Source organism: Spermophilus citellus, assembly GCF_964194105.1.
Source record: "Spermophilus citellus genome assembly, chromosome: 2".
Lineage (NCBI taxonomy): Eukaryota > Metazoa > Chordata > Mammalia > Rodentia > Sciuridae > Spermophilus > Spermophilus citellus.
In genome coordinates, this window is record NC_138183.1 from 52298958 (window position 1) to 52319409 (window position 20452).

Below are 20452 nucleotides of genomic sequence, written 5' to 3' on the forward strand. Positions count from 1 at the left end.
GTGTGTGATATGCACACACATATATATATACATTCACATATCCACCTACTTATTTACAAAACACTTTCCCATTGCAGGCCTTCATGAGAGGCAAACCCACTGGTAATGATTCTTTATAAACCTCCACTATAGACAAGTTTCTGGGGCAACATCAACCAGTGCTTGCCCCAAACTTGTTAACTTGTAAGAAAACAGTTTAAATGCTGTAGCTGAATTTAACCTTTAGCAATGCAATTGTAGTACCTATGCAGCTGCTTCTCTTTGTCACTTCTCAGAGTGGCAGCACTCAAGCCCAAGTAGTGAATGTGGGTTTGCTTTAACTTTAAGGCCTCAAGTCCCCAACAATCATCACTGGCTAAATCCCATAATGAATCTAAATCCCATAGTGAATCAATCTCATGTCAGAAAACTATTTAGGATGAAAATTCTCCTCTGCCATTTCTGAAATAAAAAAACAAACAAACCCATGTAATTCTTTATCTTTTTTCTTGCATTGCATTTCTATGAATGATGTAATGGGTCCTGTGAAGCTTCCAATCTGGAAAAAGTTAAAAGTTCTCTTCCTAACCTCAGGACTACAACCCATCTGGTCAATGCTAGTGAGGTTTAGAATTGAAAAACTGATTCTAGCTCAAAGGAGACCTCCTGTGGTGTGGCCATTTAGATATACTCTCTATCTCAGTGTGGTACGTGCATGGTAGCCTCTTCCCATACAGTTTTGGAGGAGCCGTGTAGATGTTTGAGCAAACTCTATGGAGCCAGCCACCTGGATTGGAATTCCCACTCTGCCACTTACTAGCTATGTGACATTGGGCAAGTTATGTAACTTACGTGTTATTCAGCTTCCTCTTTTATACAGTAGGGAAGAAAATAGTACCTATCTCTTAGGGTTGTGCAGAATATTCAATGGAGTCTATGCACAGAGCACATAGAAGTCTATATGGAGTGCATCACCAGGTCTATATAAGTATCTGCCAAATAAATTATTTTCAGGTGTTATTTTTATTGCAACTATCATACTTTTAGATAGCTCTTAGTGGCTCAGTAATAAATCATTGAAATCTGTTTTCTATAAAAAGCAGCCTATTTACCATGTGCCAGTTATTCAGGTCCTGGTATACCTATCTATGACATGAGAACTGATTTCCTACTGATCAGCTTCTGTGGAAGTAAACATTATCCCAAAGCTATACAATTAGAATCTGTGTTCATAAAGTTCTCCTGTCTTTTGTGCCATGACAAGGAAATCCCTGGACATGATACTTAACTTGTTTTCTCCCACAAAGTCTAGATTTCATCCAGGATCCACACATTCAACATGTTCAGCAGAAAAAATAAAATATTTTTCTCTTTTTGACATACATGTAAAAATCTGAAAAAGCAATTACTGCGTTAATTCTTTAATCCTGCCAAAACACATAGGCCACCATTTGAGGGAGCAAGAAGATAATTGCACACCCTGACTGCTACCTCATCAGATTTCAGTCTCACTGGCAGGCATTTGCTATTTAATCTCATGTGCATAATTGATGATTTGTGAAACATCTTCTACCCCTTCTGTGCCTCCTGGATTTTAAACTCATTTATATAGCCCCACTTGTCCATAGAGGATTTAAACAGGAGTAATGATAAATGGATTTACACTTAGAACGTATGAAATTTAGAGGATCATGTAAATTGTCTTTCTCCTTTGAACTCAGTCCTTTAAATTCTTCATCATTTTGAATTATCATTTCTATTGTGGTCAGGATCCAAGTATTGAATAAAATAGCATCCACAAAAATACTGTGGTATTGAACAAGAATAGTTCTTACTCCTAATTATTTCCACATCAGTGGCCTTAATTTCCTTTCTGTCTTCCAGTCTCTTTTCCTTCAATTTCATTCTGTTCTCAAATTCTCTTGCCTTCGCATACTTCTTGCTTATACCTTGCTTTTCTTTTCCCTTGGATGACTAGCATTTTAATTTTTTTTTTCATTTTTGTTCCTCCTTTCCTCCCCCAGGACACTTTTCTTATTTGCTTTTCTAATATCGTTTGATGCTTCATGCACTAGAGAGTAGCTGTACTGACCCAATAGTTGGATATAATTTAGCTCTGAATCTCACTGCCTGGCAGAAACCACTGAGTCCAGCCAGAATGGGAGATAGGATCCAGGAGGACATGCAAGTTATTCTTTCACCAGCAAGCAGCACCCATTCTGTGCACCAGTGTTTTCCATCTCATGGTCAAGGTGGTGCTGCCATTTTGTCTTTTGTGCTTGAGGATTCTCTGGATGGCTCTTTTGCAAGGTGTAATTCCTCCTACTTTACAGAAGCAATGAAGAGGACACCAAGAATGGAGGCCACATACATTTTCCCCTTCCCAGGCTTCTTCCCCACAGAGATGCTGAAGCAGAATGCCTGAACTTGCAGCATTAAAACAAAAAAAAATGGCCACAGGTACCAAAGGCAACCAGCTAAAGAAGGGTAACAGAGCACTCTGAGAGGGGATTTAATTAAATTCAGGGGCATTTGTTGAACTCCTACAGAGTGCCAGGAGCTCTGCTGGGTGATAAATTTAACAGAATGAGTATAATGATAGAAAACACATAGATTAGGGTACATTTGATGAGCACAGCAACAGAAGTGGATACTGGGCACAGGCAGGAGAACGACTTATACTAGGGGTAGAGGCATTCAGGAGTGCTGCCTAGACTAGGGAACCTCAAAATGGGGTTCCAGAAGATTCAGGAAGCTGGGAGAAGTCATAAAATTCCAACAAAAAACATAGTATACACAGGATTCAGAGGTGTTGATTTTCACTTTGTATTTTGAAAAGATTGCCCTGATTTAAAAAAAAAAAACATAAAAGACATATGAGAAATGCTGGGAGTAGATATATGGTAAGAAAAATTCAGAAATGAGGGTTCAAAAAGACTAATACAGTAGTGTAGGTAAGGACTCAGAGAAGGCAGGGGATAGAGCAGAGAAGACAGAATTGAGGACTTTAGGTGGAATGGCTAGGACTTTGGTTGGATCATGGGTGTGGCTTATGGAAGAATCAATCTCACTTTAGCTGACTAGTCCCCAACATGGATCTGGTTATGTGAAATATTCCAAGCTCATTTCTATAGGAAAAAAAAAAAGTTGACCTATCTGTACAATAATACCTTGTAAGCACTATATTAAAAAAAGAAGAAGAAAGAAAGAAAAAGAAAGAGAATGAAATGTTTAGTTGATTTTAAGACTAGTTAATAGTTGTGTTTGTAACCCTTACCTCAGATTTTATAGGATTTGTTCAGAAAGTGCTCTTTGCTTGGTTTTGCAAACATAATTTTTCATTTCCAGAGATGCAAAAATGTACTCAAGATGTGAGAAGATGTCATTAGTAAAAATGTCAGCCTCCCAGCCCCCTAAAAATTATTAAAAACACATTTTAGAAATGTGCTATTAGAAGAGCTCAGACAGATTTTCTGAAATAAAAAATGAATCCCAAATGTTGCATGGATGGTTTCAGATATTCTATGTTCTCTGCTATTCAAACCATATTTTTTCACTCTCTTTAATGAAACTATTTTATCTCTTGAAACTCCAGCTGAAAAAGAAAAGACTAGAGAAAATGTTGAATATTCAGCTACAACTCCAAATTGATATACATGGAGGCAATCATAATGAAAACAATAACTAAAATTTATTAAGTACTTTCTATATTCCATATACTGTGTTGGGCATTTTACACAGGTTCATTTATTTATTTTTCACATCAATCCTATAAAATAGGAAATTTGTTACAACCATTCAGTAGATAAAGATGCTGAAGGTTAGAATAGTTAAATAATTTGCCTCAGAAACAAAGGGCAGTAAGTGAAGGAGTTAGGTTCAAATTCAGGTTCACTGAAGTCCACAACCCATCCTCTTACTCACTGGACAGTGCCACTTTCCTGAACAGCTCAAGTCCCCTCTGGATTTTCCTTTCAAAAACTAAACTTAGAGATCTTTCTTATCTCTTTCCCTGAGTTGCACATTCTTTTGATAACACCGACAATCCGTCTGTACTGAAAGACCTTATACAAAAGAATATGATGTGCAGAGACTTCCTTGGACATAGTTGGCCATTCTTTTTGTCATTCTTCTCCTTTTACTTGTTTTATTTTTTCCCCTTGTGAAAAGAATGTTACAAACTTGTAAAAATAAGGTTTTAATCCTAGGCAGTCACTTGATGTGACTTATATCAGTGTGGACAACTCATCACTCACTGGGCTTGGTCCCAGTGAATGAATCATAGAGCCATATATATGAGCACTTCCAATGTTCCAGGAATCACAGAAAGACCTTTACAACAACATCATAAGGAAGGTCCAAGAGTTAGACCCACTTTACAGATGAGGATCCTAGGGCTTTGAAAGTCTAAATATTTACTACAAAGTCACCCAGATGACAAGAAGTTAAGTCTGAATTAGAACTTAAACCTGTTGATTCCAAAACTTATGATGTGCTACAAGTTCTTTTTCTGCACGGTGGTGATAGGCTCTGCTGATACCAGATTCACTTTGATGTTTGTGAAGATAAAAAGAATTCTATCCATGTAAACTTCCTGATTAACTTGAGGTCAGAACTGATGTCTACCATATATCTAGTGAATATTATGTGTCAATTATGTATTGAGGACCTGTAATCTCACCACAGTCCAACAACACAACTATGATGGTTCCCATTTATGTTAAGTGTTTAAAGTGAGACTCAAAAAGATAAGGTAACCTGCCCAAGGTATCTGGGTTAGTAAGTGGCAGACAGCAGGGCTCCAAACCTTACACATGGCTACCATGCTACACCATCACTTGTTTTTCTCCTTGATTCTGGAAAAAAGAAAGGGAAAAAAAAACATATTCCAACAAAGAGTCAGTGTTGAAAATTATCTGAAGATTATTACTGAGGTTTTAAATTACACAATTTAACTCAACTGTTGGGGTTGTTTCTCTTGCCTTGATTACTCATTGTTTTTCTTAAAAACTCTTTCCAGAAACCTGCTTCTTCTATTCTGTACTCTCCTTCCTCCCTAGTCCACTTCAAATGGGAAGCAGAACAGTACATCCAGGTCCCATTTTTCTTGCTTGATCATCAAGAGCATGTAAAATATGGTGAGATATAGCCTGAGTCAGCTCGTCACCAGACTGACATCAGTAACCACTGATATTGCTAAGCAACACCACAGAGGAGCTGGCTGCAAATTAAGTGACAAATTTATAAGAAGTCAGAGTATCTGGGGACTCACTTGGACATTTTATTATGAACCATCTGGGTGATCCACAGTAATGACCACACATTATTGTTCACTGTTCAAGAATGATAATTCTCACATAATTATATTGACACCTCCCTCTGTGATCCAAACCTACCTTTCGGAACTTTGCCTTGGACTTTCCAAAACTCCAGATATTTCCCTGCAAGATCATTTGGGATATTTACACTTAATAAGCAATTTCTAATCCTCTCAAATTAAAATTTAAAGCAAAACAAAACAAAATCACTCTCTTGGCTTGCATAATGGGGGAGTTGGCTGGTCAGGACTATAGATAATGAGGGGGATTAATCACAGGCTCATCACAGCTCAGTCTGCCTAACATGAGCATGGTGGTGGTCCTAGAGGAACTTGAGGTCTGACACTCAATCCAATCCAGAGGTGAGCAGATTATGGTATCCTAATAGGTGAGGGATATAAGCTTTGAGGGAGACAAAGAAATAAACCAGAGTCCTTGATCCTCTGAAGCAAGGTGCCTGGAAAGAATTCCTTCCAGTTCTAACAGTTGGTCTCATCCATTCATTCAACTCTTATTTGTAAGAAAATTGGACCAAGCAACATGACTTTAAACTAAGGGCTACAGATTGATATCGCCATGTTATTGTTTTGTTTTTTTTTAATTTGGAATTAGTTGGCAGCATTTAAAAAAATCAGGAGAGTTCACATAAAAATCCAAATATCTGGCTTTCATTGGATAATCAAAAGATCTGTCAATACACACCTGACTGCATTCCCCCATGGAGAGGAGAATTGGAGCTGAGTGACTGCTCTACTTTTTAGACATGTGCTAGTTTTCCATAATCCCCACTACTCCCTATTGTTTCCCCAACCTGCTTTGCACATCTATGGCCCCTGTAGTTCACTGGTACCTTATCAAGATGCCTACTATGCTGCAGTCACTAGGGATCTTTCTGACTCATCTTTTGGCCACCAATGTGGCATCAGCATTTCTTAGAGGTTGGGGCCTTAGAATGATATCAACATAGGGACATAAACAAGGAAGTACATGTGAGTGGGAAGATTAATCACAGCAATAACAAGCCAGTGTGTCTGAGTTTTCAGGAAACTTGACAAGGGAAGAGTGAGGATTTCATGAAGGGGCTGGATTCAAAGGGCATGAAGTAAGATGACAACACTATATGACAGGTGTATGTGTGTGTGTGTGTGTGTGTGTGTGTGTGTGTGTGTGTTTGTAGATCCTACTTGAAACTCATTCAATAGCTGATGCATGATGACTATTTTAGTTCATTCTGTACTGCTGTAACAGAATACCTAGACTGGATCATTTACAAAGAACAGAAATGTATTTCTCACAGTTTTGGAGGCTGCAAAGGCCAAGATGAAGCACTAGTGGGTTTGGATTCTGGTAAGGGCCCACTCTCTGCTTCCAAGATCTGAACACATGTCTCTGAAGGAGAAGAATGTTGCACAGTCCCACAGCAGAAGAGCAAGAAAGAGAACCCACTCCACAGCCCTTTCTTAGAGGCACTGATCAATTCTCCAGGGCTCCGCACCTCCCAAAAGCCACAACACTGTTGCATTGGAAATTAAGTTTCCAATTCATGAATTTGAGAGGATACGTTCAAATTATAGTAATTACCCACAAGCTCAGATCTTTATTTTCCTTTGCAAAGTTCTTGCCTTCCTACCAAAAGCCTGAGAGGTTTGAATCTCATAGAACAAAAAGAAGTGCTCATTAGCATAGCCTGGGAAGAATCAGATGTGAGAAGAACACCATAGGGAAAAATCATCTCTGTTAACACCTCGCGTATGACATATATGTGCCACACATTGAGTGCAGCTGTCCCCAGGCAGCCGTGTACACATTTAAGAGCCTCTTAAGGAAGTTCAGAGCTCGAACATCGATCCCCCGCAGAATGTTAAGAAGAGCTTCTGCAATGAGTCAGTACTTTGAAAGCTTTTTTGAGTGAGGTTTAGAATTTGAAGGTTAAAATATTCCTTTCCTTCCAACTTGTGAAAGAAGTAAGGATTCTTGGTGGTTTCCTCATTTAACCTCCATCTCTTAAGGTGTTTTTTTTTTTAAGTTTAAAAAAAAATCACTGAATAGGGTTTAACTAGCTTGCACTAGATGTTCAAAGGACCTAATGAAGAGGGGTCCTATTATTAAAGATGCTGGCACCACCCCATAGACATGTCTCAAAGTCATTGCTCTCTTCCTCATTTTACAGAAGACCCCGTTTCAAAGAGGTCACCCAGATCCTGAGTAGTAGAGCCTTTGCATTAGCTGTCTGCTCAGTGTCACTCAGACTCACTCTAGTTGTATAGTAATGCCCTGGTAGCCACAGAGGAAGAGCCACATCAGTGCCAGCCCTTTTTGACTTCGGCAAATCCGGGGAAGATCAACAAACCAAAGCCTCCTGAGCTGCACTGTCATTTGAAGCTGTCCATTTGTACACTTTGTTTAAGAAATGTGAGCAGAGTGTGTGGTGTGAGAAAAGCACCTTTCTGTGTTCTACTAGGACAGATCTAGGGAGGAATAGAGTCTCCACCTCCAACATAGGGACAACTTGTGGGAGAGACAGGCTCCCATGCAAACATTAGAAGAAAACGTAGGAACACTGATGATTCCAGAAGTGGAGGGTCCACATGTGCTCCCCAGGGATGGTCCATATTTGAGTTCCTTAGATCTGAAAGTAGCAAGCAGAATTCATGAAGAGACCTTTTTTAAATACTAGCCCTGACATTGTGGGATGTCTTTCCTTGTTGAGCCACAATTCCTATTTTAAACCTCTATAAGGAGTGTTGGATTTGTTTTTAAAAGAGTGTACAATATGTGAAGCCCCCTAAATGCCCTGCTCCACATCCCCTGGATTCTCCTTCGCACTTCCTGTGATGCTTGTAATATGACAGCTGCCATGTCAATCGATAGGTGTGTGTATCCTCATCTCATCTAGACTTCACACCTGCCTTAGGGTGAAAACAGTCAAGTCCCTTTGGAGCTGAGTATTCTAAGGTTCAGAGAGGTGAAGCCATTTGCTCAAAGCCACACATCTAATATGTGGCAGATCTTGGGTCCAGACCTACACTCCTGACTTCATATTCTAACTTCCATGTACTAGTGAAAATAATCCTCCATGAGTCTGGTGTGATCCAGTAGTTGTACACACCGTATAAGAGGGTTTTACCAAGAAACTACTGTCTGTGTTGAGAAAGCCTTAATTTTCAAGTCTTTGTACACAGGTCAGAACAAGACCAAAAAGAAACTAGATCTTTGAAAAAAATTAAGCAATCCTTATTTTTCCCATCATCTAATACTTAAATAATAAATACTTGCTCTCATTGATTTCTTTCAGATAAAATGAATTAGCATAGGTCCTTCCATTGACTTTCCATTTTATATATCAACTTTCAAGTTCTCAAATGTAAGAAGTCATTTTTCTACTGTTCCCCGTTCTGGGATTTGTGGTGGGGTAAGGGTCAAGAATGCCAGAAGCCTCAAAAGTAAAACTAAGAACTACAATGTTGGGAGAGCTATGTCTGTGTACTTCTCAAAAAGGGAGGAAGTTAGGAGCCAGAAATGCTAATTCTTATTCACACATTCTTTAAGACTGATGGCAAAACTTTTACTTTGATTTTGGCAATTGTAAAGTGTAGACAAGAAGTCACAGGTACCTTACATCCTGGTAGTTAGGTTCTGGCAAGATTGGAAGAAAGTGGATTAGTAAAGGTTCATACCCCAAAGATGCAAGAGCTTGGACACCTGTGTCCCCAGAGGGCCTGAAAGCAAGTACATGATCCGATTATAGGCTCAACTCAAACATCAGCCACTGGGTTCTGTAATGATTTTTTTCAGGCCATGTGGCCTTCTTAAAGAAATGTTTATAGAGAAGAGGTATCAGATGGGACCAGAATGATAGGACAGGTGAGCCACACGACTCTTCCAATCCTCACTGCCTCTTGCTCCGTTGATACAATGAACGTTACTAGATGGGATTAAGCAACACCCTCTTGAACCTCCTCCCTTCTACCCTAAAGAAACTCAGCTGGGATCAGGCCCAGTTTGAATCCTAATCCAAATAAGTTGAAGGTGCCTTGGCTTTTCATTATGGGGAGCGTGCTGATGGGAAGCCAAGTTCCTGCACAGGTGAGTCTGTTCATTCCTTCCAGCTCCTCTCAGCCTGGCTAGGCCTGGCCACAGGCTGTCAGTAGTGGCTATTGGCCACTCTTCATGAGGCATCCTGGGCTGTAGGGCAACAGCCAGGTGCGTGATGAGCTCTGGCTTATGCGTGCATGTTGTGTTTGTCCTGGTCGCATGTCACACTCCTCAGCCTGCGCCTCTCAAGGCCTGGTTCAGGAAATAGGGCTGCCTGCCTGTTCCGCATGAGGCTGCTGTTCCCCATCTCACCATCCAGTGTGAAAGACTGTTTTCCAACAGGCTGGTTTCCTCCTCCAACCTTTATTGCCTTTTCCTTCCTAAGCTACAAACACCGTTCCCTTCTCTCAGACAGAAACTGCTCCCTCGACTCCTGCCTCCTGTGCTTTGAGTTGTCTCCCCACCACTGTTGTTCTGCAGCTTTTCACTACTCTTATTCCACCATTGTTAGCCTCATTTGTGGTATGTTGTGCCCAGTTCCTGTTCCTCTGTCATCATCTAAGGAAGCAGCTATCAATCTAGATATTGCCACCATGGCAAGAATGTATGCATTTTATCAGACAGGAACAGTTTCAATTCTGACTATAAATATAAATATGTAGTGATAATTAAATATTATGATTGTATTTATTGATGTATACCTGGTTCCACAAGAGATGAAATTGAGAATAGTATCATCTGCCACAAATCGAGGTGTGACAGTTTGGAACTGATACATGAAAACAGGTGTGCACATACAGAGAGGTTTGCATCAAAAATATGGATCCATAAAAATGCAATGGAATTTCATCACCGTACAAAATATGGTTTACAGCCAACTTTGCAAGCAAAAAAACCCATGTTCTGTTTCCTGAGCAAATAATCATGAATGCCAGCTGCTTATTTCAGTATTTTACCTGGGAGAAGGAAGAAAGGCTACAAAAAATTAGTTGGATGATATAATTCATCAACTTACTACAAGATTACATACACACACACACAATCACATTTATCTGTGAAGCCACTATGAATATGTTTAATATTTATGAAGGTATTTAGATCATTTGAGAATTCCAAACTTGTGCAATGTCAAATGTATAATTGACTATTGTTTCTAAAATACCAGAAAAAAAATATATATATATCCCTCTGAAGGCAATTCCCAGAAGTCATAAAATATTTTCTTATTTACACAAACTTCATTTTCTTATTGAAGAACCTGCATTTTTTTTAAGGTTCTGGGAGGGAGAACTCAAAGTATTTCCGATAAAAGTCAAAATAGGCAGATTTTTTCAGAACATAAAAATGAGGTGATTTTTCTCCCCAAGACACAATTTGGTACTGGTATATCAAAATAGCTTTAGATAAAATTTTAGGCATGTGAAAAGGAATACATAGAAAATGTATAATATAATAATCCAAGAATATTTATTGTTGCATTTAAAGCTAGATCTTTTCTCTTGTACACAAACCCATTGATTAGAAATTGATTCATATGTGGATCTCCAACAGCTGCCCAAGTTAATGGGCCATAGAGCGTTCTGCAGAATCACGGGAATATCTCTTGAGTCTAATTAATTTCTTGAAGTTTATTGGGAGAGTGTTGTCATGACCAAGAAAAATATATTTAACCTTCTCACAGTGTTGCTTAGAACAATCTGGGATTTTCAGACAAGCAAGAATAAAGTTTCTATTTTAAAACCAAAGTAAGAAAAAAGAAGTGGTGCATTCCCTCCTTTCCTCTCCCCCCATCCCACCAGCCACACCCCCAGCTGACTGGGAACAAACTGTCTGCCAGTGGTTTCCCTTACAGGCTAATCCAGTGGTGCCCTGCATACAGAAGAGGGGCTGTGGGTCCACCCATCCCTACTGTTCACACCACAGCAGGCCAGCAGGCGATGACACCTTGATCTGGGAGTTGTAGCCTCTCTGTCACCTGTGTGCAACGGGCAGTGTTTTGGGGGAATATGCCTCACTCTTGCTCCCCCTCAGAAGCACTCAACACCAGGAACAGCTCTTTCCAGCATGCTTTGCACACAACAGAGTTTTCTGCCTGAAGTTTAAGAAGTTAAAGGAAAGTTTAAAACCTGGTTTTTCATTTTGGATTCTCCCAGGTAGCTTTCTTATTCTCTAGGAAGCACTTCTGTTGGAGAAAAACTGTGAAATGAACTCCTGGGGCTGCTGAACTAGGGCAAGAAATACCAGTGTCCACAAGCTTTCATAGACCTGGACATTCTCCTCATCCAATCCTTCTTTTTTCCTGGAGTGTCACCTCTATAAAAATCATGATCTAGACTTGGCCTGGGGTGAAGTATCTGTGCCAAGTATTCTGTTTCATTGGATGTTAACATATTCTGTAATGCAGGGCACATCCTACCCTCTGTAGAATAATATATTTTAAGTGATTTCTGAAAATGGGCTGTGAAAGCTGTCTGCCACATGGCCCATGTTTGCACATCTCCATATAGTTACGATCGCAGAATCTGACAGTATAACTCTGAATCTGATTAATTAAGAATGTGTAAAAACAAAGTTCTTGCATTATAGCTCGTTCCTTATCTTTGTGTCTTTTACTGTGATATTGTAGAACTTGGATCATATGGAAAACTAAAATATTATGACACAATGACTGAAGAAGGTAAGAATGATTTTAGAATTGTATGCATTGCCTCTTTCTTTCCTTTTTCTTTTCTTTTCATTTATTGTGTCCGTTGCTTGCCCATTTCTTAAATCTTTCTTTTTTTCCTTTTTGCATGACTTCAGTGACATTGTGTGATTTATTATTTGTTCTGCACTTTTTTGTCTAGTTTTTGCCATTGTATTTATTTGGAATTGGAGACGTGCAATACCATGGGTAATCATGTTATTCCATTCAAACAATCCAAACCATCCAGTTGTGTAACACACTCAGAGAAATGGTGTCAGCAGTTTAAACACAAGTAAGCACTCACACATTCACAGCACTGATTAGAAACACTCATCTTATATGCCCTTGATTTCAGAGAGGGGTTATGTTCTGATGGGTTTCTGATTTATGCAAAGGAATGAGAGATCCAAAGTAACTCAACACCCCAAACCTTCTTGAAACTCAATTCTGATGCAGAAGGCTGTGGGCTCATGTCCTCAGACTCAGACAAGAGCTTTAGTCTTGGAGGCCAGGGACACCATTCCGGCCAGTGGAATTTTCTCTACGGGGACACAACTCTGTGAGATTGGGCATATCATCTGAGCCATTGTTTCTCGGTAGAGATTTATTTTTAAATGTATTTGGTAATGGATTCCAGGCAGTACCCCCAGAGGACAGCATTGTTCCAAGCAGAATCGTTGTTTTTTTTCTCTGAATTAAGTTCAACATGGAACAGCAGTTTGAAATTTTTGAATTCTTGTAAAAGGAGTTGTTTTATGGACTTCTCCCGTGTAGTATTCATAAGTGATGAAAACATTTGAGGTCTTTACATGACTTTTACACTAACAATAAATCAAAGGGCACCCTGGTAGGGGAATCAGCTAATTTTATCTTTCAACATGAGAGAGAAATTCCCAAATGTGTTGCATATCTTGCTTTCAGTTTCCAATATTTCTAAGTTGCCTTAGCTTGCCAAAGGTCTCCTAGTTGCTTTGCATGTAAGAAGTGAACCATCTGACAGTCCTGGGTAAGAGGAAGCCACTTCTCAGCCCCACTGCACTCTGGCTTCTGCACAACACCTGGTCCCTTCTCCATTACTATCACGTGCTTTAAATTAACCTCTGCGATGTTTTTCAAAGCAGCAGGCCATTATTAGGATCTCAAACTGGGCTCTCTCAACCTCGTGGGGGAAATGTAATCCCTTGGATAGTGAAAAGTCCAAGGGCAGAACGCTACCTGCAGGAATAAGCATCCTATACCACCAGGGGACAGAAAGGACACTGCAATATCTTTAAAGGAAGGATCCTGGACCAGTTATTATTTTATTCCTGGTTTGGGGAGGAGGGTTTGCTAACTTCTACCTGGCCCATCACAGATCTTCACTGTACTTCTTTATACCACCTTGCCCACTGCCCTCCACCCTCAACTCCTGTTGCCGACATGCCTTTGTCTCCTGGTCACCTCAGTGTCCCTTTCTTCCTTACTCTGTTCCTTTCCTTCCTTTTTTTTCACATCCTCTGAGCAAATGTCTCTGTCCAAGTTCTCCCTTCCTCTCTCCTCCTTGCCCTAGACAGTTCAAGATCACATGAAGAGGCAAATGTGGCACTTCCAACCTGATGATAGCACGTAATAACGATTGGGCTTCTGAAGCAGGAAAGCAAATCAAATTGATACCTGAAATGTGAACCAAGGTCCTTAGCAGAACTGTCAGATTGTGTTTGGGGCCTCACAGGTTGACTTTAACATTCACTATCCTTCTTGACTTTCCTGTCCCCTTGTGCATATCCCACTGGGTCCCATCATAGGTGAACATTCATCCCCATTATGGTCACAACTTATATAGCTAAGGCAGAATTTTAGAATGCTCTTCTATGAATGCAAGCTTCATATGATGTTACCAGTTATTTTGCAACAACCCAAAAAAATTAACTTCCTAGTTAAATAAGTGGGAAAGCTTCTGAGTTAAATAGATTTTTTTCCCACGTGATTTCTTGGAGCTTCAATATGCTGCTATACACAGCAGCTTATAGCACATCCTAAGGCAGAAGGCACGCACAAGATTTCCCAGACTTCTTTGATCTGAGAACTGTAACAAGGAGCTTCTCATGGGACCAAGGACAGTGCTGGCTAAGGTTAATCCTTCTCCTGAAATAGGAACTTCTGAAAGATTAAAAAGTCTTCCTAACACATAGCAATCCCTCTCAGGTACCAGTGAAAATAAAATTTCAGAAAAGGGTTCAACCACCTTGAATCATATCCTTGGGCAGCTGCTTCCCTAAAAGCGAAGTTTGGCTTAACCCTAATTTTCTGGGATTCCTTCAAAAAGACTCGGAGCCAACCAGGAACAGTGGGCACACCTGTGATGCCAGCAACTTAGGAGGCTGATACAGGAAGATCCCACATTAAAGGCTAGCCCAGGCAACTTAGCAAGATCCTGTGTCAACATAAAATAAAAGTATGTAGCTTGGTAGTAGAGCATTTGCCTAGCATTTGCCTAGCTCCATCCCCAATACTGAAAAAAAAAAAGACTAAACTCAGTAACCTCAAATCTGGCAATTTCCAGGCATGACTTATTCATATTCTTGAGGGCCCTTCTCCTCTCTTTGAAAAACAGTAAGAATAACTCTGATAGATGTCATTTGCATGCTATGCAATTTAAGAAAGTGTAATAAAAAGGAAGAAGTTGGGGACAATTACTGTAAACTATCTAGCCTTTGGGAAATACTGCCCTCCAGCCAGGCATTTTCACAATTTCAGAGCTGTAACTAACCCTTGAGCAGGGCTTTATTATGATTGCTTATGTATAACTTTTCAGGAATATTCTGGACATTGTGTGAGGTCAGCTACTTGGGATGAATCTCTCTTTTTTTTTTTTTTAACTCCCGAAGTGAATCAATGCAAAGATATGTTATATACAATACCCCATATCCAAAGAGGAATTGGGCAATGATTTCCAAAAATACAGCATTGTCCTGCACATATTTTGATCATTATTTTTAAGCACCTACTGTGTGAAAGTTACTCTGTAGGCGCTTTAGGGAAATAAGACTAAAAGGTGGGAGATTAGCTCCCGTGGGGCTTTCAGACCAGGGAGAGAAATAGCACACAGCTATCCTTGAAGTGCCAAGAAAAAGTGGTAAGTCCTGTAGGTGTCCAGAAGATGTGGACGGATGGCAGGAGGAGGAAAGGTGGCTTCAATGGGCAAGGGAAAGAGATTTTATGGAGAGATTTTGTAGTCTCTGAACTTGGCCTTAAAAGATCAGGAAATACAGGATAAATTGGTAAAGAATGGTGACAATGGCTGACCCGCCAAGCGAGAGGGATGAAAGGATGGGGGACGCACCTGTGCTTCCTGGCTGCCTCCGACCTGCCAAATTCGGACTGGGGCTTTACAGATCATACATCATCTAGTCTTTATCATGACCACACAAGCAAATTTCATTAAAATAAGAAAACTAAGGCTCCAAGAGGTATCTTGTTAGATGAAACAAATGAAACTCAGAGTAGCAAAGTAATTTGCTCTGGGGAACCAGAGGTAGCAGGTAGGGACACAAGACCTGAACCTGGGACTATGTCACCTAGAGTCCCTGCCCTCTTGGTAACCCTCAGATTACTGCACAAGGCGCATGTGAGGAACAGGGGCAGTGCAATTGGCTACAGTGTAGGGAACGGGGCAGGGAGGGGGGGTTGCAGGAAGGACCAATGTAGACCATGGACCAAGAATAAGAATGTCACAGAGTAGACAATGAGCTACATTTAAAAAAAAAAATTACCCTACTGAAACACTTTACTGTAAAAAGTTTATTTTAATAAAACAATATACCTACTCTGACACTGGGCAAAATTCCTGCATTTGCAAAGTTTGCCCTTGCCCTCAGAGCCCTTTCTTCCCCTCCCTTGGCATTCAGGTGAACTCCCTGAACTGAAGCAGCTCCCTGGGCCACACCCCCCTCCTCTCCCAGCCCAAGCCAATCAGATTCTGGTCCCCTCATTCAGTCACTCCTAGTGCATTCACTCATTGACACCCAGGAGATGCCAGCCGCTAGATGGGGGGCAAGGCCTCTGGAGTTAAGACAGTCCTCCTAAGGAACTCCTGAGCTCGAAGAAGACACAGGCAGAGAGAAGGGATCCATGCAGACCTAGGTGCCGGGGAGTCAGGTGGAAGGCATCTCGCTCAGCCTTGGGAAGCGAGACCAGGAGAAACTGTAAAACCCACAGCCCTGCACCCAGCAGGCCTTGGCTCCATTGCCTTATTCCTGCTTCACGAGTCGACATACTACCCAACCAGCCACCTGTGCTAATGTGTTCACTTCACAATCACGAGCTCCTGGGCTGTGAGACATTTCACTAGCCCTGATCGATCAGTGAGCTTCGCTTTTCCCAGGGACCATATTTGCTTCTGTAGTAAGACATTCCTGGAGAGACAAATGAATGACCCTCACTGTGGTCTTTTAGGGACCTCAACTCCCTCCATGGAAAGTCATGCCCTTATTCCCTTAGAAGAGAGACTGTGTTATCTTGGAAGAGTAATTTCAATTCTTAAAATTAATAATCCATAGCTTATTTCTCATCTGCAGATACCCAAATTTCATATTCTCACTCTGGAAAATTCTCAGTGAATTGAAATTGGCATCCTTTCCTAATGCTACTATAAATAAAAATGTGGAAACTTTTTTCAAGTGAAACAAGTTCAAGTGAAACAAGTTTCCATGATGGAATAGATGAATTTATTGGAGAAGAGGTCTTTCTACCAGTGGCAATATTCAGAAGTCTTAATTTTTGCTCTTTGGAGTTAAACATTGCATGGAGAAAGTTATTGCCACTGAACAGGAGCATATCCAGAAAAAAAAGTTTTCAACCACTATTTTTAAAAAATCAATCTTTGGTCATTGTGTAAGAAAAAAATAGGATAGAAAGAGTTTTGATGTCAAGGTCAAAAATTGTAACTTTTTCTTTAATGGCAGTAAGCCTATCAACAAACTGAGAATCATGGGCTCCTAAATTAGGCATGTGGCTGAGTTTTGAAAATTCCAATTATTCCAAAGAAACAAAAGCACCTTAAGGTCACATTATCTCGTCAATTAACCTTCTTAGCTGCAGTGACATAGTCCAGTCCTTTTTCAAAGAGAAAGGGTCTTTGGAGTACCATCCAGTATTGTTTTCCAGTGTCCCCAACGGGTCCTCTAAAAATGTACTTCTAAACAAGTTCTTGCTGTGATCTGCTGCCTTCACAGTACACTTTATTCCTTGATCAAATGGATAGGACCATGTTATATATGCTAATATTTCAGGCTGGTTTGTTTCAGCTTTATATAACACAAAGTCCAGAATAACAGTGGCAGATAGCAGTTTACCCAGATGGAAGTTCATTTTCCTCTCAAGTGTAAGAAGTCCAGAGCCAGATAGGACATGGGATATCTGGCAGCTCTATCATGTTCCAAACTCAGGCTCTTTCCACCATCCTTCTGCTCCACAACCTCAGCATAGGACTTTCAATCTCAAAAGCACCTAATGGTCCCAAATGGCTGCTGCTGGAGCTCCAGCCAGCACATCTGTATTCCAGGAAGGAAAAAGAATCAAAGTGATTTTCCCCATTTTTGTTTTTGTTTGGTTTGGTTTGGTTGGTTGGTTGGTTTTTGGTTTTGTCTCCTTTTCAATGAGCCTTCCCTGAAGACCCTCTCAGTAAAATTTCCCCAAAACCCAGTCACATGGATACACCTAGTTTCAAGGCAGCTTGGGAATGTTGTTTATTAAATTCAGTGAGTTGCTAAAGAATAGATGCTACTTAGCCAACTTGCAGTCTCTCCATGACAGAGAAATCTCACTTTCATACATCTGCATAGTGATGAGGGAGACTGAGACTAGAACAAGCCATAGGAGAGATGCTGAGAGCTCATGGTAAGTTTGGGATGGTCCCAAGACATCCAAGTAGAGATGTTAAAAAATAGTACAGATGGGAGGTTGAAGCTTGGGAGAGAGGTCAGGCAGGGCTGCAGACACAAATTTGAAAGTCATAAAAGATAGATGTTCTTTAAAACCACAGATGTGGATGGCAATTCCTGGCTGACAGATAGAGAGTAGATGACCAAGGATGAATCCCCGAAGGCTTCAAATTTGAGAGTCTGGGGAAAAGGGGAGACTAGGAAAAGAACCAAGATGGAATGGTGACCCAGAAACTGTGTGAAAAACACGTTCCAAGGGGGAGCAGCAAAAAGATGAGAGCATCCATGAATTGACCAATGAGATCAAAGAATTGTTGTAGTAGAAAAGTTTAAAAGAATGATAGAAAGTGAGATGCTTCAAATCAAGATTATGAAAGTCATGTGGTTATTGCTAGTGACAAGGTCTAGGGATTAAACACAGGAGTGGGTGGATGCGTGAGCTGAGAGCGCTGGATGTGGGTAGAGTGAGGCAGTGAGGAGCCAGGTGTCGCACGGCTCCCCTGTGTAAATTACCACCACTGGGGACAGGAGTAATGATGGAGAGGAAAACAATGAACTAGGATCTAAGATCTCTAGGAAATAAGGGAGGGAAATACAGCCCGTAAATTATGGGCTTGTGCTCCCAAGGAGGTAGAGAAACCATTAAAAGCAGTGAGAAACAGGTTGGGGTGGGACATTCAGAGGTGTGGGCATCTGCCATCATCAAAGGCTGCAAGGAGAAAGGAGTCTTCAGCTCACAGCTGAGTTTGGGATGTTACGAGAAGGCAAAGGGAATATTCAGAGAAGGGGTTAAGGATGTAGGAGGTTTCCTGATGTTGGAGATGGGAGATTAAGTCAGGTATGTTCAGAGCCATCTTGAACTGAGGGCCCAGGTGCTGACAGGTGACCTGGAAGGAAGGAGTGTGCTGTTAGGGAACACCCCACGGCATCTTACAAGTTCTCGCTCCAGCCTCTTTCTTGGAATTAGTCCCACGGGCATTTTGTAGGGGGAAAGTAGGATCTGTCTTACCAGGAAAGGGACGAAAAGGTCGCTGTGCAGAAGGTTTTCCTAGGCAAGTCTTCCAGCGGGTGGTGCCTTGGTTATGGAGTTAAGTTACCTTCCTCAGTTCAGGAAGAGAAGGTTCAGCCTGGTGTAGAAAAACCTTCCTCACAGACATGTCCAAAGACAGAAGGGCCTTGCACTGGAGAAGCCAAGGACCCCAACACTGAGATGTTCAGATAATGGACAGGATGGCCCCTCCAGTCCCATGTCCACAATTCTGTCCTGGTATCTTTTATTCAGAGTGATGTCAGACACAGGCTTGCAGTCAACCCCAACTCCTGAAAACTTGATTTTGCGCTTGGTTGGGCCACCACCAGGACTGTGGTAGTGCCTAGGTCACTATGTCTAAAGTAAAAGTATTGCATATTATTTGATCCAATCCATAGCCAAATTCTCTTTTAATGTGGTTAAACATAGCAAACAATGCATTAGATATTTCCTATAGAATAGATCTTTTTAAAAAATGGGAAAGGTCGGGCACAGTGGCGCACAGCTGTAATCCCAGCAGCTCAGGAGTCTGAGGCGGAAGGATGGTGGGAGTGAAGCCAGCCTCAGCAACTTAGCAAGGCTCTCAGCAACTTAGTGAGACCACGTCTCAAAATAAAAAGGACCAGGAATGTGGTTTCATGGTTAAAAACCCTTGGGTTTGGAGCTGGGGTTGTGGCTCAGGGAGCTAGGGTTGTGGCTCAGTGGTAGCGCACTTGCCTAGCATGTGTGAGGCAATGGGTTTGATTCTCAGCACCACATATAAATAAAATAAAGCTTCATGAACAACTGAAAAAAAATTTAAAAAAAAAACCCTTGGGTTCAATTCCCATTACCAAAGAAAAAGGAAAAAAAGTATATTTAGTTACAAATCCAAACTTTTATCACAGTAGAAGTTTAAAATCACAAATTAATTTTAACTATTCTTTTTTATTATAAAAACATTATGGGCACAAAGAAAAAGGAGATACTACTTAAGGAAAGGTAATAAAAAGTGAATCTCCTTTCTATCCCAGATTCTACCCATTTCTTAGAGATAACTTCTTTCATCAGTGTTTTAACAGAGATTCTCTTTTATAATGAAACCTGAGTTTTGTTTATTAATAGTATCTTGAGATTTTTCCACATGTGCACATTTAGGCCGTCCTCATTTTTTTTGATGGCTGCATAGTATCCCATTCATTTCATGGCTGTTCCATGGTGGGTACGATCAGTCCTCTGTTGATGAACACATAGAGTATTTTCATTTTTGTTTATTTATCTAGTTATTACATCAATGCTAAATGAGCATCTTCGTAAGTATCCCCGATTATAAACTTTACTGAGTAGAGATACATAAAATAAATTCCTAGAAATAGAAATGCCTGATCAAAATACACATCAAGTTTTGAAAGATGGTGCCATATTGATTTCACCAATTTGTATTCCCACTAACAGTGCCGAGAGAGCCTCAAATAGCAAGTTTAAATCCTTTGAAGAAAGATGC

General features: G+C 40.6%; 1 protein-coding gene across 2 annotated transcripts in view; it reads left to right on the forward strand.

Moving 5' to 3' along the window:
• Positions 1–20452, forward strand: part of SLC24A2 (solute carrier family 24 member 2) — a 221415-nt gene that overhangs the window by 148399 nt on the left and 52564 nt on the right. For both annotated transcript variants that reach the window (XM_081263418.1, XM_081263419.1), the window contains exon 5: positions 11959–12009. In XM_081263418.1, the coding sequence (XP_081119544.1) occupies positions 11959–12009 (51 nt within the window). The remainder of the gene's footprint in view (positions 1–11958; positions 12010–20452) is intronic.